Below are 25,098 nucleotides of genomic sequence, written 5' to 3'. Positions count from 1 at the left end.
CACTGCCATGGAGATATTCATGTTGGGTAACCATTGGTTCACGGTGGGAATTAGCAAAATATGATGGACTGTTGGTGTGGGTCAGAGGTCATTGTGGAGCCCTACACAGTATTGTGTGCTGGGGAGAATGCAGAGCCTGCACTGGGTGGAGCCTACAGTAATGGAAGTGAAGAAGAAGGTAAAGGGCATGAAAAACTGCAGTGTAGGGCAGGAAGGAGTTTTAGGGAATTTATGTTTGTTGAGTCAACCATAAAAACAAAAATTCATCCACCCCGCAAATGAAGAACCCTCCTATGAAGCCACGAAAGATAAGAGCTTAAGAGGTGGTTATGTTTTGGGTTTACAAAAAAAAAGAATAAAGAGAAACAAAGAAAAACCTCAAGCAATATAACCTTGTCTCCTTCACAGAGATCATTAGATCATCTTAGGAGACATGGTATAATAGTATAAACTGTGAAGTGTGTCTGCAGAAGCTTCTTCTCTTAATGGACACTTAATCTAGCAGTGAGGACAGATCCCAAAATAATTAATTAAAACAGTGATGGAAAGTGCTCAATAAAGCTTTATGCTTAGAGAAGACATGAGGAAGTTGGATGAAGTTTTATTAAAAATGAGGACCATAGATGGAAAGGATGTGTACTTTGGATTCTGTTTCATTTTCTTGTGTTTTACTGTGGACTGTTTCAGACATACTCAAAAGTTCCCAGCATGTGATAAAGACACCCATGGGCCAACCATGTTTGTCCTGATTTGACAAGTCTCATGGACTGCCCATAACAGATATTATGGATATGAAACAGTACTGATCGATTGAAGCTCCATTGTGAGCCCTTCTCTGACTCCACACCCTCTCTCCCTGAAATTGGGTACATGGTTCCCATGTACGTCATTCAATTTTGTAACCCATAACCCATATATGTATGTATATATAGTCAATCTATATTAATGGTATCCTGCTGCACGTAGCGTTCTGAAGTTTGTTTTTTAGATTAAACATGTTGATAAGGGTAGGTCTCGCTTGTTCATTTAATATCACTATGTGATCTTTTGTCAAATGAATAAATCACAGTTTATTTAACCTTTCTCAATCATTCTTGAATTCAAACATTCTCTCACAGACTCCTCATTTTTTCGCTCTCCTCTGGACAGTTATCTCTTTTTTATCATTGTTGCTTAGACATTGGAAGCAAGCTCAGATGCCAGGGCCTTTGCACTTCCTGTTTCCTCCACCTAGAATGCTCTTTCCCCAGATTCCATGTGGCTCACTCCTTCTCCTCTTTCTTGTTTCTGTTCAAAAAACACCTTATCAGAGAGGCCTTCCCTGACACCTACATAAAATAGCTCTCCTTCCCCACTCAGTCACTTTCTTTCTCCTTATCCTGTGGCATGTCTTCTCATGGCCCTCACTATACTTGGCATAGAATAAACTAGTTATTTGTCAGTCAGCCTGCTATTTCCTGCTCAGGCATGTAAACACCATGAGGCTGAAAGCTTGTCCATTCTGTCCGTTGCAGTTTACAATACTCACACCAGCACCTCGCAGGTGGTGGGCGCTCAGTGTGTATTTGATGAATGAGTGAGTGAATGAACAAAGGATGAATGAGCGAATGAATGAACCAAGATTATTTACAATTTTTTCTATCGTAAGCAATGCTTTGGTGAATATCCCTGAGGACACATGTGAGAGCTTCTCTGGGGAGATTCCAAGAATGAAACTACTAGACCATAGGGAATGCACACTTCCTGCAAACACTTTATGAAGTCAATCCACAAAGAGGTAATAGACCACTGAGGGGTGGGGGAAGACATTGGGCTCTTCCATCTGTGAAGGTGGGATGCTCGTGTTTATTTCTGATGGGAGGTGACATGCAGTCTTACCTCCCACTGTTGGTCCAACACGTTCTCCTCACCTGTCTGCCTACCCAGACCCCACCTCAATGTCACACCCAGCTCTCTTGTCACACTTTCAGAGTGGGACACCTGACCCTCTCCCGCTACATACACTTCTTTTGAACCCACTCCACCCCCCTACCCCAGCCTCAAACTCAATGAGGACAGCAATTGCTTTCATTGTGTCAGGGCTGAGCACTTGACTTGGATTTGCCCATCAACTCCTCCCTCAGTCGTGTTGTGTCATTATTATTCTCACTTTATAGGTGAGTAAATAGAGGCAGAAAGAGGTCAAATGACCTGCCTGCAATGGTTTTGTGCCAGACTCAGCACCTGCTCCATCTTCTATCCATCATTTCCCCTCCACAACCACTTTGCAGAGGAGACCAAAGCACCAAGGGAAACCAGTGACCTTGCAACAGCAAGAGAGCCAGAATTTGGACTCTTCTTCTTTTGAATTTGAACAGCTCTTTCCACGATGCTGTGCTTCCCCAGTGTAACTCCAAGGAGCTCATGCAGCCTGTCCTGGAGCCCACCACTCACTTATTCCTTCCTTCGGGAGGTTCAGTAGTAATATGGCCACACCCTGGCCTCTTGCCTCTGGCCCTTGAGCACCTTCTTGTCCTGACAGGTGTATGAGCTCTTGGAGAAGAAGTCTGGGCATAGATCTATGCCATATGTTTATTTACATCATTTAAGCAGTTTGTCTTTCTCAGTCTTATTTTCTGCTTCATCAGTAGTAGCTCTCATTACAACAAGGGAGCAAGGGAGGAAGGGAGGATAGGGGCTTATCAGAATCCCCAAGAGGAGGTGCATTTGGGGGAAACGCTCCTGCCAAGAGATGGTGCCATTGCTTCCATCAGTGCACATGTCCCACACTGGGAATCACTTGTTTGCAGCATTTAGTGAGGACAGATGAATGGAGGCCCTGCATGAAAAATGTGTCCACCCACATTCAGACTCAGCTGGCATCCCCAGTGAGTACCAAGGATCTGACCTTTCTCTGGACACCCTGGGCTGAGTTATTTAATTCTTCCTCCAGCCTTGTGAGTATTAGTTATTATTTTACAGAGGAGGAAATAGTTCCAAGGATCAAAAGTAATCAATTCTAACTATGTTGTGTTGATGGATTTTGAAGGTTTGCTGTTGCCTTTTTAAAATCTCTAGTATTTAAATAAATTTTCATATTTAAGTTGGTGAAACTATAGTGAACTAAAAATCATTGTGTGAACATTCTTCAGGATAACTTGGGATCATTTAAAAAATAAGGCTGGGAAGTCAAGCAGGGTCCTTCTGGACAGTTCCATACTGGGGAGCTCTTGGCAAGTCTTGTTGCCAGAAGGCTGACTCCCACCCCTTCCGAAGCTACCTCTCCTACATGTTCTACTGCAGGTGAGAGGCAGGAGTTTGGGCATCATTAAAGAAGATGCCTGAGACATAAAGCAGGTTGGTTCCTGTTTCTCCCATATCTGTGGGAATGATTCAAAACCCACAGCCTAAAAAAAAATAAAAATAAAAAATAAATAAAAATTAATTTTAAAAACCCACAGCCTCTGTCCAACCATTCCTGAGATGACTTTGGCTTGACTTCTGATCCCATGTCATGATGTACCTGTGACTCTTTGAAGACATTAATCTGGCAGCACTGAGGAGTAGTGGCCTCATCTGTTTGTCACCACCTATATACCTAGCACAGTGCCTGCCACTTAGAGCACCAATAAATGGTGAGGGAATGAAAGTATTAATGACTAGATGAATGAAGGAATCTACAAATACATGCAATATTCTATGCTGCCTTCTACTCTAGCAGGATGTGGACACAGGACTCCTTCCTTGCTATCTGCCCTTGCCTGAAGTCATGTCTGTTCAGGTGGAGGCTGGAGACCTCAGGGCCAAGGAGCCCCAAAGCACACTTACCCAGTTCATGCTGGTACTGGCATCTTCACAGCTCTCTCCCAAATACCTCTGCCTCATGAACCGCATACATCCCATGGATTTCCTCTGAGCCATGAATTTTAAAATAAATGAAGTAAAAACATAAATATCAAATGAAGGTCATCATAACTGAGCCTTCCCTGGGGCCTCCAGAAAAGCTCTCCATATTAACTCTAAGTCAAAATATAGTCTACAACACATCAGTTTTTAAAGGAAAAAGCTTTCTGCTCTCCAAATAGGACTGTGGTTTGCCAGTCATTCTCTAAGAATTCAGTGTATCCTCCTACCTCCCAGCAGCCCAGGGCAGTGCTTTGGTTCCACTCCAAAATTTGAGCAAGTTGAGGCTTTCCATTGTAGAAGTCATTAATGTGCATCTGTATGCCAAGAGTTTTGGTATAGCCAGGGAGTAGAGAGCTCATCCTATTATACACTTGAAGTATGAGGACTCTTGGTTGCAAATAATAGAGACTCAATCCAAAAAGCTTTAAAAGAGGGAATTTATTGGTTCATGTAATGGACAAGTCCAAGGGTTGACCTTGGGCTTGAGCAGATCCAAGTGTTCAAAGTATAGCAGCAAGATCCTGTCCCTTTCCACTGTCAGATCTGCTTTTCTCCAGAATACCACAAATATCCCCCAAGTGATAACAGGATGGCCCCAGCAGCTCCAGGCTTTCATTTTGCCATGGAGCCAGCCCAGGAGAAAGGCACCACTTCCTTCCAAGAACAACAGTAAAAACCTTCATCTTGACCTTGATTGACGGGTCTGTGTCATCTGATCACTCACATGCTGACAGGGGAGAGGAGCCAGCTTTTCCAGAACAACATACACTCTATTGGGAAGGTAGAGTGAGTGTCTGAAAAGGAAAAGAAATGTCCTTATGTCAAATGAATGAGGAGCCCAGTAAGGGCTATTCCCCACCATTACCACTGCGGATCCTCAGCTACAGAGCTGAGCCACCAGCACCTCCTTCTGGTGGTCAGCAGCTCAGAGAGCAGGGCGACATGCAGGGGATGTAGCCTGGAGAACATTTCTCTTCTAGAGTTTCATTTCTTTTGTGCTTTTAAAGCTATCAAATAAATCATTAGCCCAGATGTTATGATTTCCAAGGACTATGTCTTCTGTATTTTTTCTGCTATTTTATTTTATATTCTGAAAATAACTTTATGGGTTTTTGATAAAAATGACAGATAATAAAAAAGTGACAGATATTCTTTGTAGTAAATTAAAATGCTACAGGAAAATACACTGAAGAGAGTTAGTTGGTCTCTCTTCTCATTGAGCCTGTGACTAGTACATGTGAATGGTTAAGCTCCCATTTACAATCTCTGTTCAGGCACTTTGCTTCTTTGGACAACACAGTCAACCTCACTACATCTCAGCTTACATCTTTCCAAACAAGACTTACCCTTGTGGAGCTATTATAAGAAGTCATTGAGCCCCTACGTTGTACCAGGCAATTTACTGTTTGTGTTATATCATTTAATCCTCAAACAGCCTTCTGAGGTGATTAGTGCCATTCCCATCGTATAGATGAAGAAACTGAGGCTTAGAGACAGGAATTGGCTCAAGACCACACAAGTACTAAATGCCTGAGCCAGTCTCGACCTGCCCCAGCACACAGGGTCTTATTCCCTGTGCTGTGCTCTATAAATTAAATAAAATGATTTGAGGAAATCTTTTGGCACAGTGCCTAAGACAGATCAAGCACTCACATAATTGGGTTCATTTGTATTAACAGCAAGGATACAGGTGATATAATGAAGTTTTACATAAAAGGGATGATACATTCAGTGCGTGCTGTTGTATAGCTGTTTTTCTCCCTCAATAAAGACAAGTCTCTAAATGCCACCTTGTGGCTCAAATCAGAGTATAGAGGAGATGATGCTTGCCTTCTTGCCCTTTCGACTTCCTTTTTATGCTGCACTTAGGGACCACAAGGGGGCTTTGCCATGGAGCAGCCACTCCTTTGGGGCTTTCTTTTCAATGTGAGGCCACCTTGAGGATTTTAGGAATCTCGCACCCAAGTAAGGAGGAAGCTTTCTGGTATAAGCTTTCTGAAAGATTGACATCTTTGAGCCCAGCGATTCTGCTTCTAGAATCCACTATTGTGATTATGTGAAACCATTTAGCTGCCAACATATGCAACATAGAATTTTTAATAGAAAACAAAATGGGAAAAATTCAATCTTCAAAGGTAAGAGATAAAGCAGGCTGCATCCACACTGTGGAGAACCCTGGAGCTGCTAAAGATGCTGTGGGGGAAGACTATTCAAGGACATTAAATTGAGTCAGGAATAGTAGCTGAAAAAAAAAAAACAGGTTTAAAACAATGTGTGTCCATCACTCACCAGATTTTACTGAGTGTCTACTGTGTGCACTGCACTGGGTTTAGACACGTGGATACAGGAATGGGGAAAAAACAACCTGTTTTCCATGAGCTAATTATGTTCTATTAAAAAGGAGAAACAGATAAACAATTTAATATTAATCATTAATTAATAGAGGAGAGGAATTAAGATGGCAGAAGACTAGGAGCCCTAAGCTTGCCTTGTCCCTTGAACACAGCTAGATAAATATGAAATCATAGTGAACACTCAAGAAATCGATCTGAAGACTGAGAGGGCAAAACTGCCTCATCTTGGAAGTAGGAGCTGCGGAGAGTCGATTTGGGGGAGAAAAGAGCTGTGAAGAGGAGGGAGAGAGCAAGAGAGAAAGAGTGAATCAGCACTCAGGGGATTGCACAAGGAAAACTCTTACCCCAAAACCGTTGACTGGGAAAAGGAGAGGAGCTAACTACTGTAAGTTTTTTATAAGCAATGGAACACAAAGTCAGAAGTTTGGAGGTCCACACTATCGCCAGGGTTGTGCATGATGGGCTTAGAGGTGTTCTGGTGGGGAAGGAGGGCAGAGACCCAGGACTGGGCAGTGTGGTCTGAGGATCCCCTGGATTGTGCAATGAGAAACAGTTCCCCTGCTTGGAGTGCATTTGGGAGTGGTAGTATGGCCTGTCCCAGGACAAAAGAATTGTCAGTACCAGTGTGCTTCCCTGTTCCCTAGCATAGCAACAAAGACAGCTGGTGAGGGCAGCAAGCCTTGCTTCAGGCTTTTTGCTAGCTTACCATAAACTCCGAACCACCACCCTGACATATAACCAATTTCTGGGACAAGCCAGCGCTAACCATAGCACAGCAAGACCCAGCTCCAGGGGATCAGCATGGGTCTGTGCTAATGGGATCCCTAAAATTTGGAGTTTTGAAACCGGGCACACACCCGAGATAAAACACCAGTGTGCTGTGCTGCCTGGCAGGCAGACAGGTGGGATCCAGGCAGGATGGAGACAGATCTGGTGGAAGCCAGGGACATAAGAGAGGTGATTGTTTGCTCTTCTCTGGGGGTTTCCTCAAGAGTGGTGGCTGTAAATTTCCCACTCCCAGGACAAGAGAGCAGGGCAGCACTATTTCCCTCCATGCCCATCAACACAGACCCACTTCAGTGAGCGAAACAGCACCACCCACTGGACAGAGCCATTTACAACCAGTTCCATCCCGCCTACCCCGCACTCTGCAGGTGCATTTCCACTAGGGCAAGTCCACCTGAGAATCAGTGTAGCAAAGCTTTAGCTCTAGGAGAAATAAGATCTACCTTTCTCTTTTCTTTTTCTTTCTTTCTTTCTTTCTTTTCTTTCTTTCTTTCTTTCTTTCTTTCTTCTTTCTCTTTTTTGGATCTAGCTGTTTTTAACAAGCTGACCAAAACACACCTAGGATCTAGCTTCCTTTTTTTTTTTTTTTTTTTTTTGACCTCTCTTAATATGCCTAGGAGCAGGGATACAACAGGCTTTCTTAACAATCAAACACATGAAAAACAGTGACCCAGACAAAATTGTGGAACAAAGAATTCACCACAAAAAAAAAAAAAAAAAAAAAAAAAAGAACAGGAAGAAGTCATGGCCAGGGATTTAATCAATACAGATACAGGTAAGATGTCTGAACCAGAATTTAAAATAATAATCGTAAGGATACTAGCTGGGCTTGAGAAAAGCATAGAAGGCACTAGAGAATCCCTTACTACAAAGTTAAAAGAACTAAGAAATAGGCCAAAAATAAAAAATGCTGTAACTGATAAGCAATATGGAATGGATGCAGTGACGATGAGAATGGATGAAGCAGAGGAACAAATCAATGATATAGAAGATAAAATTATGAAAATAATGGTGATGAAAAAAGAGGGAAAGAAAAGTATTGGATCATGGATGTAAACTTAGAGAATTCAACGACCCCTTAGAGCATAATAACATTCATATCATAAGAGTCCCAGAAGAAGAAGAGAAAGGAAAGGAGCAGAAGGTTTATTTGAACATATTATAGCTGAAAACTCCCCTAATCTTGGGAAGGAAACAAACATCAAAATCCAAGAAGCACAGAGAACTCCTATTAAATTCAACAAAAGCCACCCATCACCAAAGCATATCATAGTCAAAATACACAGACAAAGAAAGAATCCTGAAAGCAGCAAGGGGAGGGGAGGAGTCCTTAATCTTACAAGGGAAGATAGATCAGGTTTGAGCTGATTTGTTCATAGAAACTTGACAGAACAGAGGAGTGTGGCATGATATATTCAACATGCTGAATGGGAAAAATATGCAGCCAAGAATACTTTATCTAGCAAGGCTGTCATTCAGAATAGAAGGAGAGATAAAGAGTTTCCCAGACAGGGGCACCTGGGTGGCTCAGTCAGTTGGGCATATGCCTTCAGCTTGAGTCATGATCTCAGATTCCTGGGGTCAAGCCCCGCATGAGGCTCCCTGCTCAGTGGGGAGTCCGCTTTCTGCTTCTCCCTCTCCCTCTGGCCCTCCTTGCTCATGCTCTCTCTCTCTCTCTCACAAATAAATAAATTCTTCAAAAAAGAGAGAGAGAGGGAGAAAAAGAATTTACTAAACAAAAACTAAAGGAATTTGTGATCACTAAACCAGCCCTGTAAGACATAATAAAGGGTACCCTTTAGGTAGGAAAGAAAGACTAAAAGCAATAAAGACTAGAAAGGAACAGAGAACACCACAAGAAACACCCACTTTACAGGTAACACAATGGCACAAAATTCATAACTTTCAGTAATCACCCTGAATGTAAATAAACTAAATGCTCCAATCAAAATCCATAGGGTACCAGAATGGATTTAAAAAAACAAGACCCATCTATATGCTGCCTACAAGAGACTTATTTTAGACCTAAAGACACTTGTAGATTGAAAGTGAAGGGATGGAGAACCATCTATCTTCTAACGGATGCCAAAAGAAAGCCGGAGTAGCCATACTTATATCAGACAGACTAGGTTTTAAATCAAAGACTGCAGCAAAAGATGATAAAGGGCACTACATCATAAAAGATCTATCTATCAAGAAAATTTAACAATTGTAAATATTTATGCCCTTAACTTGGGAGCATGCAAATATATAAATCAATAACAAAAATAAGTCCATTATAATAATACAATAATAGTAAGAAACCTTGACATCCTACTTATACCAATGGACAAATAATCTAAGCAGAAAATCAACAAGGAAACAGTGGCTTTGAATGACACACTGAACCAGATAGACTTAACATATATATTCAGAACATTTCAGGCAGCCCGGGTGGCTCAGCAGTTTGGCGCCACCTTCGGCCCAGGGTATAATCCTGGAGACCAGAGATCAAGTCCCGCGTTGGGCTCCCTGCATAGAGCTTGCTTCTCCCTCTGCCTCTGTCTCTGCCTCTCTGTCTCTGTGTGTCTCTCATGAATAAATAAAATCTTAAAAAAAAAAACATTTCATCTTAACGCAGTAAAATACTCATTCTTTTTGAGTGCACATGGAACGTTCTCCAGAACAGATCACATACTGGGTCACAAATCAGGCTTCAACCAAGTACAAAAAGATTGAGATCATACCATGCATATTTTCAGACCACAATGCTATGAAACTTGAAGAAAAAATTTGGACAGATCACAAATACATACATTCTTTATGTGTGTATTTCATCTTTAGATGAAAGAATGAATGGATTAAAAAGGAACTTAAAGAAGAAATTTTAAAAGTACATGGAAGTAAATGAAAATGGAAACACAACAGTTCAATACCTTTGGCTTATAGCGAAGGCAGTCCTAAGAAGGAAATATATAGCAATACAGGCCTACCTCAAGAAGCAAGAAAAGTCCCAAATATGCAAACCTAAGCTTACACCTAAAGGAGCTAGGAAAAGAACAGCAAATAAAGCCTATGGACAGCAGAAGAAGGAAAATAATAAAGATTAGAGTGAAATAAGTAACATAGAAATGAAACAGTAGAACAGATCAATGAAACATAAGAGCTGATTCTTTGGAATAATTAATAAAATTTGATAGCCAGCTCTATCAAAAAGAAAAGAGAAAGGTCCCAAATAAACAAAATCACGAGATGGAAGAGGCAAGATCACAACCACAGAAATGCAAATAATTACAAGAGAATATTATTAAAAAATTATATGTGAACAAACTAGGCAGTCTGGAAGAAATAGACAAATTCCTAGAAATATGCAAACTTCTAAAACTGAAACAGGAAGAAATAAGAGATTTGAACAGACTCATAACCAGCAAATAAATTAACTCAAGAATGAAAAATTTCCCAATAAACAAAAGTCCAGGGCCAGGTGGCTTCCCAGGGGAATTCTACCAAATATTTAAAGAAGAATTAATACTTGTCCTTCTCAAACTGTTCAAAAAAACAGAAATCGAAGGAAAAGATCCAAACTCCTTAGATGAGGCCACCATTTCCTTGATTCCAAAACCAGACAAAGATCCCACTAAAAAGGAGAATTACTGTCCAGTATCCCTGATGATGATGAATGTAAAAATTCTCAACAACATACTAGCAAATTGAATCCAACAGTACATTAAAAGAATTATTCATACGATCAAGTGGGATTTATTCCTGGGCTGCAGGGGTGGTTCAATATTTGCAAATCAATCAATGTCATACACCACATTAATAAAGAATAAGAACCACAGAATCCTCTCAGTAAATGCAGAAAAAACATTTGACAAAATACAGCATCCGTTCTTGATTTAAAAATATCCTCAACAAAGTAGGAAAAGATGGAAAATACCTCAACATCATAAAGGCCATATACAAAAGACACCCTCCCACCCCAGCTAATACCATCCTCAATGGGGAAAAGCAGAAAGCTTTTCCTCTATGGTCAGGAACAAGACAGGGATGTCCACTCTCACCATTACTATTTAACATAGTACTGGAAGTCTTAGGCGCAGCAACCAGACAACAAAAGAAATAAAAGCATCCAAATCAGCAAAGAAGAAGTCAAACTTTCACTATTTGCAGATGACATGACACTGTATAAAGAAAACCCAAAAGACTCCACCAAAAAATTGCTAGAACTCATACATGAATTCAGCAAAGTTTCAGGATATAAAATCAACATACAGAAATCTGTTGCATTTCTATACACCAGTCAAGAAGCAGCAGAAAAAAGAAATCAAGGAATTGATCCCATTTACAATTGCACCAAAACCAATAAGATACCTAGGGCTAACCAAAGAGGTAAAATATCTGTACTCTGAAAAATATAGAATACTTACAAAGGAATTTGAAGAGGACACAAACAAATGGAAAGACACTGATGCTCATGGATTGGAAGAACAAATATTATTAAAATGGCTATACTACCCAGATAAATCTACACATTTAATTCAATCCCTATCAAAATACCACCAGCATTTTTCACAGAGCTATAACAAACAATCCTAAAATTTGTACAGAACCGGCAAAAACCCTGAATAGCCAAAGCATTCCTGAAAATGAAAAACAAGCCTGGAGGCATCATGATTCCAGACTTCAAGCTACATTACAAAGCTGTAATCATCAAGACAGTATGGTACTGGCACAAAAACAGACACATAGACCAATGGAACAGAATAGAAAACCCAGAAATGGTCCCTCAACTATATGATCAACTAGTCTTAGACAAAGCAGGAGAAAATATCCAATAGAAAAAGACAGTCTGTTAAACAAATGGTGTTTGAGAAAACTGGACAGCAACATGCAGAAAAATGAAACTGAACCACTTTCTTATAAAAATAAAATGTACAATAATAAATTCAAAATAGATTAAAGACCTACATGTGAGATAGGAAACCATGAAAATCCTAGAAGAGAACACAGGGAGCAATCTTTTTGACCTTGGCTGCAGCAACTTCTTACTAGACATGTCACTGTAGGCAAGGAAAACAAAAATGAAAATGAACTGTTGGGACTATCATCAAGATAAAAAGCTTCTGCACAGCAAAGGAAACAATAAACAAAACTAAAAGACAACCTATGGAATAGGAGAAGATATTTGCAAATGACATATTTAATAAAGGGTTAGTATCCAAGATCTATAAACTTATCAAACTCAACACCCAAAAAACAAATAATCCAGTTAAGAAATGGGCAGAAGACATAAATAGATACTTTTCCAAAGAAGACATCCAGATGGCTAACAGAAACATGAAAAGATGCTCAACATCACTCATCATCAGGGAAATACAAGTCAAAACCACGATGAGATACCACCTCACATCTGTCAGAATAGCTAAAATTAATAACACAAGAAACAACAGGTGTTGGCATGTGGAGAAAGGGGAGCCCTCTTACATTGCTGATGGAATGTAAACTGGTGCAGCCACTCTGGAGAACAGCATGGAGGTTCCTCAAAAAGTTGAAAATAGGGGACACCTGGGTGACTCAGCAGTTGAGCATCTGCCTTTGGCTCAGGGCATGTCCCAGGATCCTGGGATCAAGTCTCACATCAGGCTCCCCAGAAGGAGCTTGCTTCTCCCTCTGCCTGTGTCTCTGCTTCTCTCTCTCTCTCTCTCTCTCTCTCTCGAGTAAATAAATAAAACCATTTTTTTTAAAAATTGAAAATAGAACTACCCTACTATCCAGCTATTGCACTACTAGGTATTTACCCAAAGGATACAAATACAGACTCAAAGGAGTATATGCATCCCGATGTTTATAGCAGCATTATCAACAATAATGAAGAGCCCAAGTGTCCCATCGACTAATGAGTAGATAAAGAAGATGTGGCATGTACATATACCTACAGTGGAGTATACACAGCCATCAAAACAAATGAAATCTTGCCATTTGCAATGACATGGATGGGGCTAGAGGATATTATGCTAAGTGAAATAAGTCAGAGAAATACAAATACCATATGATTTCACTCATGTGTAATTTAGGAAACAAAATAAATGAACATATGGGAAGGGAGAAGAAAGTGAGAAAGGCAAACCATAAAGACTTAATGATACAGAACAAATAGGGTTGATGGGGAGAGGTTGATAGAGGATGGGCTAGATGGATGATCAGTATTAGGGTGGGCAGTTCTTGTGATGAGCACTGGGTCCGTTGTATGTAAATGATGAATCACTGAATTCTACTCCTGAAACCAATATTACACTGTATGTTAACTACTTAGAATTTAAATTAAAATTTAGAGAATAAATAAATAATAAAATAGCTACAACCCAGTCCAAAAACATCATTAATACAGCAATATATTAACTTATAAACAACTATATACAATCATATATAATTATACATCAGTTGCAGAGAAGCATTCTAGAAAAATGGAAAGAGAAAATGAGAGTGATAGAAAACATGTTGGTGTGGTCATGGTATTCTTTTTTTTTTTAAGATTTACTTATTTATTTTAGAGAGAGTGTGAGCATGTGTGCATGCAAGCAGTGGTGGGGGGAGGACAGAGGGAGAGGAGAGAATCTCAAACAGACTGCCCATTGAGCACGGAGCCCCATCTCAGGATTCTGAGATCATGACCTGGGCCAAAACCAAGAGTCAGCTGATTTAGCGACTGAGTCACCCAGGCACCCCTGGTCACGGTATTCTAGCTAAGGTGGTCAGGCACGGCCTCACAAGGGGATGACATTTGTGCAGAGACTCAATGAAGTGACAGACTGCCCTGTGAAGCCATCAAAGCCTTTGTGATTCCATGTTAAAAGACAGTATGTGTGTTACGTGTACTGGAAGCCCCTCACATGTGCTCAGGAAAAAGCCCATCTGCAACTTCTCCTCTTCAGTGAAGTCATGAACCTTTTAGGAGGCATGCCCCTTCACTGCCACCATCACTGCTTCCTGGCTACTCTTGGTGGCTACCCTGATGCTGCCCCACAGGCTTTGTCTGCTGAACTGCTTTTTCAGGAGAGGGAGAGCATCCTCCCCCTTGAAAAACTTGGTCTCTCAGAGCAGCACTGGCCCTGAGGCCCCTTCTGCACCAGTAGGCTTTAGATTAACCCTGTCTTCCCGATGTGTGTATACACGTGCATGTGCACATGTGCACACACACACACACACACACACACACACCACCAGTTCCAGGACTCCTCCCAATCTACATAGGTTGATTAGGTCCTCAGGATCATCTAAGAAGAGCACCATCTTAGTCTGTTCAGGCTGCTATAATAAAATACTGCATACTAGGTGGCTCAGTGAACAACAGAAACTTATTTCTCACAATCCTAGAGACTGGGAAGTCTGAGATCAAAGCACCAGCAGATTAGCCACTTCCTAGTTCATAGACGGCCATCTTCTCACTGTGTCCTTACATAGTAGGAGTGAAGGAGTGCTCTAGGGTCTCTTTTATAAGGATACTATCCCATTCATGAGGGCCTCCACTCCCAAAGCCCCCACCTCCAAATAGCATCACATTGGGGATTAGGTTTCAACATATGACCTTTATGAAAACACCAATACTCAGTCCATAAAAACCATTCTTCAGATGTCAAGTTCCAGTGGTAGAACTTTGGGTAGAACTTTTAATCTTCTTTTATTTTTTTTTTTTTTTTAGTGCTTTTACATTAATACATGTACCTGGTTCAAAAAAATCAAATAATATAAAATGATAGTCAGCTTAAAGAGTTGAGATGCCTGGGTGGCTCAGTCAGTTAAGTAGCCAACTCTTAATTTTGGCTCAGGTCATGATCTCAGGATCCTGAGATGGGACTCTGTGCTCAACGGGGAGTCTGCTTGAGACTCTCTCTCCCTCTCCCTCTGCACCTCCCCCCATTCATGTATGCACATGCTCGGCACTCTCTCTCAAATAAAATAAAATAAAATAAAATAAAATAAAATAAAATAAAATAAAATAAAATCTTTAAAAAACCCAAAAACTTAAGGAGTCTCATGCCCCCATCTTCATGCCAAGTCCCAATGCCCCAAGCAATCACCTGTAAACATTTATTGGGGTTACTACTACAATTCTAACTAACATGTTTATCTTATCATTTCTTGATTTGTCAACTTTAGACTTTCATAAATAGCCCACTTTCTTGCTACCTCTTTCCCCTCCCTCCAAAGTTTTATTTGGAGGGAGGGGAAAACTTTTAATAAAAACTTTTTATTAAAATCTAGGGACCTCCATCACTTCATATAACACACTTAAACCACTGTTGTTGTTCATATACTTTAAAAACCTATCTTGATTCCATCTGTATGATGAACTGTCCCTATTGTTCCTTTCTTTGTCTGCATCCAGGCTTCTGTCAGGCCAATTGGTGACTTGCGTGTGCTTCCAGTAGAAAAATGCACATATCTTGACAGTGAGGACTTTTCATGCTTTGTCTGTAAATGGGGTGTGAAAAGCAAATGGCATTTTAATTATATATATATGTGAGTATATATAAAATTTTAATGTATATATTATATACATAATATATATCATTTGCTGTAGACCAGAATCTTGTTGTGTGGAGGGGATGCAGTACCTTTTCAAATAAGTTATTTATTAGAATTTTAAAAGTAATTTTCATTACCCTAATTTTCATTTTTAAAGATTTTATTTGTTTATTCATGAGAGATGCAGAGATGGGGGGTGGGGCAGAGATACAGGCAGAGGGAGAAGCAGGCTCCATGCAGGGAGCCTGACATGGGACTCGATCCTGGGTCTCCAGGATCAGGCCCTGGACTGAAGGTGGCACTAAACTGCTGAGCCACCCGGGCTGCCCCATTTTCAATTTTAAATGTTTGCTTTTAGTTTATTTTGGTCCTTCTTTCCCATGCCATTGGATTGTTTCAAATATCTAGTGATCCCTGGTTGTCTATTCATCTTTTTTAACAAAGGACTTCACTGATTAATGAAGGAGACTAACATGGGTAGGTTAGTATTCCCAGGAGACCTCTCCTGTGAAAAGGGAGTGGGTGTGCTGACTGGCAACTCCAATTTTAGTAGCCAGGCAGGTACCTGGCAGGCCTGGTTTTAGGGCAGGTGGGCAGGTGTGTGGGCACTCCCCTAGGGCTGCACAAGGAGGAGTTTCACTGCAAACATAACCCCTGTATTCAAGTCTTAGTCTTCTCCAAGTAGGTTGTTCAATTTTATTAGAGGACTGTTTTCTATTTTTGGCTCAAGGATAAAGCATCCTTGGGGCCAGTTGTCGAACTGATTGGGAATTGGGATAGAGACCAAGAGGCCTCTCTGTTTCCTACACAACCATTAAATTAGCTTTCTGAATTCTGTCTCACAACCCGTTTTGCTCTTAGCACCAGCCAGCTCCAGTTTGGACCTCTCAGTCTGGGAGGCCCAGCTCCCGTGCCTGTCTGGAGGACAGCATTCTCTTATCTTTATGTTATCACCCACTTTCCAGAAATATGTCAAAATCTCTGGTTCTGCTCTCATCCCCATTCTTCATTTGTGCAGACTTTTCTCTTTGAGTATCTTCTCACATTTCACTGGCATCTGGGGAGGAAGAGGCCTTTATATTCATTTTACTTTTCTGAATTATCCAAGATAGAGTATGTGCTATTACATTCACAATAAAAGTAACAACAAAAGCTATCTTTAAAATGGAAGGGATTTAGACATATCTCATCAAGCCAAAAAGAGAAGCATCTTGTCAGTATCAACCATTCCAGCACTGACCAAGAAACTGCTTTCCTACGGTGCTTCCAGCTGAATAAATATGTGGCTGGAGAATCTTGTCATATAGCCCGTGTCTTACTTGTGCTTTATATGTCCCCAAGCTGAATTAGAGGTGTTGTAAATGCAGTAGGAGCATCAAATACAAAGCCTGCTATTAAGCAGGTGTATCAGTTAATGGTTTAAAATAGCAAGCATTCACCTGCTTGCTCTTTGGATGGACTCAGGTGCATGCTTCTTCTGCTGGCCTCACTTCAGGCCATTAGAGCAGCCCCAGTCAATTGGCAGGTGATGTGTTTGTTTGTTTAAAGGAAGACTGTCTTTAATAACAGCAGAGATTGGGAGGAGAGGAACCAAGCAAAGGGCTCACAAGTAGACCATTGGAAAAGTGTGTTTCTGTGCATAGGAATTGTGTCTGTGCCAGCCCTGAAGTCCCTGGGACTTGGTTGCTGTTGCTGGAATCCAAAGTTGGGGCTTCACTGCCAGCCTCCTGGGCTGAGCGTTCTCTGCCATCAGGGATGGGACTGGTACTGTGGTACTGTGGTCTCTGGTACCGCTGGCTCTGGCTCACTGGCCACCCCCATCACAGCCACTCTGAATCATTGTCACTGCCACCCACTGGCCTGTAACCTCATCACCTGAGTCACTGTCATGTTCTGAATCTACATCCCTTGCTGAATATCTCTTTGTCCAGGTGGCTTGGGCTTCATCCTCACTGCTGTCATTCTGGCTGCTACTGCCCTTGTCACTCACCTGGTCTCTGTCACCTCTTCCCTTGCACACCTGTCTGGCATTGAGGTGTCACTGGCTGAGATGAAAGGTGTGATTGGGCCCCCTTTGGGCTCTCTCGGCACCCCAAAGGTCAGCTTGGGCTTGATCACACATGACAAGTGCAAGACTTCCAAGAGCACCAAGAGACAGAGCTGCAAAACTCAGGACTCACACAGCATCATGCCTACTGGTCTCTGTGGTCCAAGCAAGTCACACGCCAGCCCGGATTCAAGAAGTCGAAAAAGAAGCTCCACATCTTGATGGAAGGAGCTACAAAGTATGGTGGCAACTTTTTCCATCCACCACTGTAATAATTCCAGTTTTGATTTCTAATTTTGTTTTCTAATTTTGTATATTCCCCAGGCTTCTGAGGACCCAGTCTCTGGAATGGTTCTACAACAACGTGAAGAGCCGCTTCAAACGCTTTGGCAGTGCCAAGGTCTTGAAGAACCTGTATAGGAAACACCGATTGGAAAGTGGAGCATGCTTCGATATTCTAGGTACGCTGGCAGCCCGCCACTATGGGAATCTTCCCTGGGCTGGTGGGATAAAAGGAGGCCTGGCTGGGAGGCCTTGACCACTGGGAACCCTCAAATGATACAGAGAAAGTTGCTTAAATATCTGCCTCCAATGAGGAACAGAAATAGGAGGACAAATACCAAAGATTCTGTTAAGTTTGAGTCATCAGCTTCCAACATCCCCACTGGGCTGTTGGATGCATCAAGAAGACCAAAATATGTCTGCGTGTTGTGGACATTTTAATTGCAGACCCCTAGAAATCAAAGATTCTTGACCATCTCCCTGCCTAATGATTAAAATATTGGAAAGTCTTCGATGTGATCGCATAGACTAGGTCTGCCCTTAGAGGGTGTACCCTCCACTCCCCTTCCCTTCTACCCCCACACTCAACTCATGCCAGGCCCACAACTTGATGTAAAGGGAGAGTTGGGAAAGTGTGGGCTTCTCTTCCCAAGAATCCTAGAGGATGATTTCCACCTTCACTGCTTGTATACACTCAAGACAACCAATGTAATTAGAATGAGAACTTATCTTCTTTGGTTCTATTAGACTAGCCAGTAGAAGGAAATCATTGTCAGGACATGAACAGCATGTACCATAAAAAAAGACTGGGATGGTTTTTTTTCTGTCTGAAGGCAGATTTTTTTTTCATCACTTTGCTGACACAGGTAAATGCTTTTTATTCACAAGAAAGAAGAAAAAAAAGATCTCATCCATCTCATATGGAGCTTTTTCACTGTCATTATTTTACATTGTTGTATTCTCAATAAAGTCTTTGGCTGTGTCTTATCTAAAAATATGCCAGCCAGTGAGACAGCGGGGAAACAGGATGGGAGCATTAAATACAGAGAATCATTAGGGCCTTTTGTGGTGGTTGTTAGACTCTATCTTTCAAACTATTCAGGAAGCCTAAGCTAGAGAGCGATGCTGAAGGTTTCCACAGATTATTTTTATCTTCTCTTAGCTGATTTCTCTAAAAAATTTTTTCTCAAGGAAGGGAGGCAAAAAAAAAAAAAAAAGAAGAAGAAGAAAAAGAAATCAAGCTTAAAAGTAATCCTGTTAATAATAGTTTTTCAACCCAAAGAGATATCTCAAGAAAGTTCCAAAATATTATTGGCTCACTTGTTTGTATCACATCCTTTCTTTCTTCTCATATACATCCCCAGATCTGCTTTGTGTACCCCCTTATGTGTCACCAAATTCAGACCTCATGGGTGTTTGTTACTGCTTAATGCAAGATAAGGGGGAAAGCGAACATATGTAGAATCTTTCAGAACAAAGCATAACTCTGATCTCTTCTCCTGTCTCCCTCAGGCCCCACAGATGGGTCAGGCAGATGTGAGTCCCAAGCGGACCAGCTCAGGGCTTTGAAATTTTCAAGTGTCATCTTCTGAGGAACATCATTTACTGGGAATAGCTGTCTGCCATGGTAGAAGCATGTTTGGGTTTTGGACCCTCTGTGATTCACAACTTCTTTCATCCAGGCCTCAATATGGCACTTACCACATTGCATTCAGGGGATAGTATACAAGCCGCTATCCTGCCTAACCATGTAGAGTAATAGTTTCATCACCTCTGTGTTCCCAAAGTATGACTCAACACCTGGCATGCCTTACATCCTCACTATGGCACCAGTTTAATCTTAAAAGCATTCTGTGAGTACCAAGACACTTCACTGAAGTATTAGAATCAGTTGCTTTAATATGGTTAGTATCCATTTAAACTAAGAATTCCTTTTGATAAAACTGAAGACAAGTGGACAAGAAACAGTTTGTGAGATGATACTCAAACTTGTTAAGCCATGATCATAAAAAAAAAAATGAGATTTACTCTACACACGACCTAGAAAATTTAGTTAACCAAAAATATGGGGAAATCCTCCAGTGCACATGTGGACTCTTGCTTATGTCACATGATGAAGAGCCCTTAGCATTAGCTCCCACCTATCGTTCAACACTCTTGCCATAGTTGTCACCTGCCATCCTCAATCCTAACTATACATCAGAGTCTGGGCTTGAAAAAAAAAGAAAAAAAAAACAGTGCCTAGGATCACCTTCCATGCTCAGCCACTTATTTCTGAATCTGTGGAGGGGGGCCCAGTACAGATATTTTTTAAAGCTCAGTGGGTTTTAAGGCATAGCCAAGATGGAGAACCCCAGCTAGCCCCTGGCCATCATTTGTCCAGTAGCATTTATAATAAGATGGCTCCATCTTCAAATCTAGCTAAGGGTACTTGTTTGCAGAATTTTGATTGTAGGAACATAATATGCAACATCTATGGTATGCAAGGTGTGTGCTCTGCTCCTGAACTCTTGGAGTAGAACTCCTTATACCTATGAAACATCTTCACCTTCTGGACCAGCGTACTTTGCCTTAACACACTCAGTCCACTGAAAATTCATTGAGTTCACAGAATCTTATGGGTCTGCCATCACGTGCACACCCTAAACTGCCATCAGTCTGTCTGGCCCCCCAAACTAGGCTTACTCATCCTGCAGCCCATATTGGGTGACCAAGCTAGGCCAGGCTGGAAAGGAGACCCACTAGTTCCATTGGATAAATCTAAGATATATTCATTACTCCAATAAACATTCAGAAAGCATTTATTGAACACCTACTATGTGCCCACTTGGTTTAAGAGTGAAAAGACAGGCAAGACCCTGCCATCTCAGAGCCAATAGTCCAGTGGAGAAGTCAGTAAATTTTTAAAAAATCAAGTACCCAATGGTAACTAGTGCTTGCATGACGCATCTGATATATTCAGCATGACATTTTTAACAGTTACCCAGGGAAGAAGCACTACACGAAAACATAAAAGTAGTCATTATTAATATACTTAATCTCTAGGCAGTTGAATAAATAACATCTTGCTTTCAGTTTGTATTAATTAAATAAAATGGTAGAAATAAACTCTGCTTCTATTCATGAACACTGTATATCTATTTTTGACATGATTCCTGAAAAAGTCCATTAATCTTTCATCTGGAATCTGACTGAAAAACACGGTCTTTTGAAAATGCTGAGCAGGTGAAATCAGAGGTTCCTCCAACTCATGAAAGACATGACGATGTCATCTGACTGCTGCATCAGTGCTTTGAGAACAGTGTCAGCCTCTTTGTGCCTTTCTCAAATGACTCTAAAGCTCCCACCTATGAATTTCAAGGGAAACAGAGAGAAGTGCTGTACTAGAAGATTTGAAATCATGCAGAACCAGAGCTTGTTCTCTGGGCAGCTCAGTCCCCAGTGATGTTTCCAGATGTTCTCTCTCCTTGTGCTTGCCTCCACCCTCCTCCTTCACAGGACAGATAGCACGCACCCCCTCACTGGATCCTGTCACCTTCCAGGAAGGTCTGAAGGTCTCACATCTCTTCCTTCTTGCTGAGCCAGCCTGTCTTTTAACTGGTTCCTTCCTCTTGATTTGTAAACGTGCCCGAGTCTCTCTGTTTCCTAAGACATTCCTGGCCTGCACATTCCCTCACTTCCTGCCCTCCCCTCACTGACCTGTTCTCCCCACAACAGCCAGAGTACACTTTGGAAGCACATATCTGACCAGATCACCTCCATAGAAGCTTTACTGGCTTTTATGTAGCTGTTGGAATAAAGATCAAAACACAATATGGTCACCATGACTTGCATGGTCTGGGTCTCCAAGCCCAGCCACACTGCCTTTTGCTTAGGTTCTCAGATGCACCTGCTGCCCCCATTGCCTGCCCTGTGCAAGTTGTTTGCTCTGCCCCAGACACTCTCCCACCTTCCCACACCCCTTTGGCTGGTTACTCATTGTCTCTGCTGGACACACTCACTGTACTATGAAGCACTCAATCAGAGCACTTAACAGCTCTATAATTTTACATTGATTTACATAAATCTTGGATCGGAGAATTCTTCCCACTGTATCAAGTTTGTCAGGGCAGTGAGAATTTCTGACTTTGGTCACCAATATACCCTAACACAGCCCAGAGCCAGGCACCTAGTAGGTGCTCAGAGACTCTTTGCTGGATGGATGAATGAATGCTGGATGTAGCCACACCAAAGGGAAATATTTGCACTTAGAACTATAGCTTGGGGGGCAGCCTGGGTGGCTCAGCAGTTTAGCGCCACCTTCAGCCCAGGGCGTGATCGTGGAGACCCCAGATGGAGTCCCGCGTCAGGATCCCTGCATGGAGCCTGCTTCTCCCTCTGCCTGTGTCTCTGCTTCTCTCTCTCTCTCTCTCTCTCTCAAATAAATAAAATCTAATAAAAAAAAAAAAGAACTATAGCTTGGGGCCTGCAGAGATGACTTATCCTAAAGACTTATATTGTAAGTGAGGAAACTAAGACTCAGAAAGACAAAGACACTTGCTCAACTCAGGGTCACAGAACTGGAATAAGTGAACCACAGGCCTTTTGAAAGCCTGATCAAAAAAATACAAACACAGAGAATGGTATATGGTCAGACTGAACTGTCATGACAGGTTACACACATGAAATATGGAGCTATTACACATGAAAAATGGCCTATTTCATACAGGTAGCCATCTACCTGCCTCAAATACCTACATCAGTTACCCCTGGGGTTTCCATATGGGAGCCCCCATGACAACCCATCCAAGGAAGCACAGGGTGTATTATATGTATTGAAGGCCTATTGCTTAGTTTGACATTGCATTGATGACATTGCATTTTCCCCCTTTTGAGCTAAGGCACATAAACCCATATTTATATTCTTGGTTCTATCAAACGATGTTTTCCATCAACATCCAATTCATTTTTCTTGAGCCACCTACTGTGTAGGTGCTATCTTAGGTACTGGGGACATAATACAGTGACTTTAAAACAAAATCCATCATCCCCAACTGCAGATATCTCATTTGATGAATGAACTCATTTTTATATAACAAAAATCCCCAACTTGAAAAGGGGCTTTAGAAAGAGCTTAGCCAACTACTCTTCCAATCTGGAATTAAGATTAGGGTTGTGTGTTCTATTCAAAGAAGACCAAAGGAGAGAAAGAGGGCCTTAAAAAGTCAAACACCATGTGTTGACCTAGTCTCTCTCTGGGCTCACAACATGGACTGCATTCTATGAAAGAGAATGGTGACAGTCAAATCATTAGCTAAAGGCAACTGTTTGGGTCAGTGCCAGAGTCTGCAGCTAAAGACCAAACCCACAGTGTCACAAGCTCTTGTTCTTTCTCTCTTTCTAGTAGGGAAGCCTAGTGTCAGGTTAAGTAACGTGCTTGAGGTCACACAGCTAGTAATTTGCAGGTCCAGGAAGTAAGGACCTTACATCTCTCTGGCTTTGATCTATTGTTTTGTCCTTGACTCCACATTGCCTCCAAAGAAGGTACTGGAAGAAAGTTGGGGCAGGCAGCAATGTTATACCAGAAATCAGTGTGAGAAGGAAAAGGTGACTGATCAAAAGCCATAGCATTATTATGCAACTCAGTGATTCCCTAAACCTATCTGCAAAGCTGACTTAATCAGAGTGGGCTGTGGTGGTCTGCCAGTGCTGAGACCTGCACCCCAGTGCTCACTGGGGACATGTGATAATCCCATTCTCTCTCCCACACCCTCCCTCCCTCTAGGAGGAAACTTTTTCGAAGCAAACCTGGAGAATGAAGGAAGTATTTCGGGCAGTGATTCAACATTTTATAGACAGTCGGAAGGTAAGTTTGCTTAAGAGTTTGCTGCTAATGGAAAGTTGGAGGAATAGAAACACCTTCAGACACTCAGGGTCTCCCAGCTGGATTGTAACTGTGGGACACACCTACTTGTTACTGAATGGGAGCCTCCCTGAGTCTTCCTGTCATCCACTATGTGAATTCATCATCACAATTCGTGAGTATATCCAAGGTGTGGCCAGAGCAGTGCATTCGCTACCCAACCCCTGGGTACTTTACATCCATCATCTGGTGAGTTTGAGTGCTGACTCCATCTTCCAGAGCTCGACTATAATAATGACCACACTTGGGTGGTTCATATTAAAATATTCTTATAAAGAATGTATCATGTACTGATTCACTTCTATTTCTTTATACCAATATAAAAGTCCTCTTAAAGTAGAAGTTAAAAGCAAAACAAACTTCTAGTTTCAAATAAAACCTTCTTCACCATTTCAACTCCTTCTCCAGAGTGCTGGACCTTGCGAGCCTCCTGAGTCACCTTCTCCTGGGACCCTGCAGCTCCTCTGCATGCTCTCTGTTCTCTCCTTTGGGTGCCTTCCCATGAAGGTCCCATCCTCCTTCATCCTTGTAGCCTACAAATTCTCTACACAAGTGTGCTACATGGGAGTCATGGCCTCCATGCAGACATTCACTGCTGAAGCTGAAATGCCCAGCACGGATGTCAGCCCAGAGTTCTAGACTCAGATTTCTAAAGCTTGATCATCAAGCCCTGGAGGATCCTACAGGGATCTGAACCTCAGCACATCCTGATTAAGTTCCTCAGCCACCTAAGTCCACCAGCAAGGATTCCGTTTCCCACAGACCCCTCCCTGCAACCTCTACCCAGTCACCCAAGTTCGTATCAGCTCTTTCTCCAATTCTGTCCCTCTCTTTCTGTTCTGACCCTCATGGCCTGAGCACCTCCTGCCCACAATTTCCCTGTATTAACATTACCTTCAGTGACTATCTGTATCCACCAGGGTTCTCCAGCAAAGTAGAACCAATTTAACACACACACACACACATGCACACACACACACATGTGCGCACAGACACACACAAAGAGATTTATTTATGTGATGGACTTGGCTCACACATTGTAGGGCCTGGCAAGCCCAAAGGCTATAGGATAAGTCAGCAGGCAGGAAACTCAGGCAGAAGTCAATACTTCAGTCTTGAGACAGGTTTTCTTCTCTTGGAAACCTCAATATTTGTTCGTAAGGCTTTTGCTCTTAACTTCTTGGATGATGCTCGCCCACATTACCTAAACATCAATCTCCTTTACTTGAAGTCAGCTATCATAGACGTTAACCACATCCACAAAATATCTTCATAGCAACACTTAGATAAGTGATGAAATCACTGGATATGATAGCCCAGCCAAGAAGATGCAT

General features: G+C 41.7%; 1 protein-coding gene across 8 annotated transcripts in view; it reads left to right on the top strand.

Annotated features, from left to right (window-relative positions):
• Nucleotides 1-25,098, top strand: part of MYRIP (myosin VIIA and Rab interacting protein) — a 357,362-nt gene that overhangs the window by 247,379 nt on the left and 84,885 nt on the right. For all 8 annotated transcript variants that reach the window (XM_077865680.1, XM_077865682.1, XM_077865684.1 and 5 more), the window contains 2 exons: nucleotides 17,905-18,041; nucleotides 23,627-23,707. In XM_077865680.1, the coding sequence (XP_077721806.1) occupies nucleotides 17,905-18,041; nucleotides 23,627-23,707 (218 nt within the window). The remainder of the gene's footprint in view (nucleotides 1-17,904; nucleotides 18,042-23,626; nucleotides 23,708-25,098) is intronic.

The sequence above is a fragment of the Canis aureus genome, chromosome 22 (genome assembly GCF_053574225.1).
Source record: "Canis aureus isolate CA01 chromosome 22, VMU_Caureus_v.1.0, whole genome shotgun sequence".
Taxonomy (NCBI): domain Eukaryota; kingdom Metazoa; phylum Chordata; class Mammalia; order Carnivora; family Canidae; genus Canis; species Canis aureus.
Note: the sequence above shows the minus strand (reverse complement) of the source record. Positions and strands in the feature narration are given on the sequence as shown.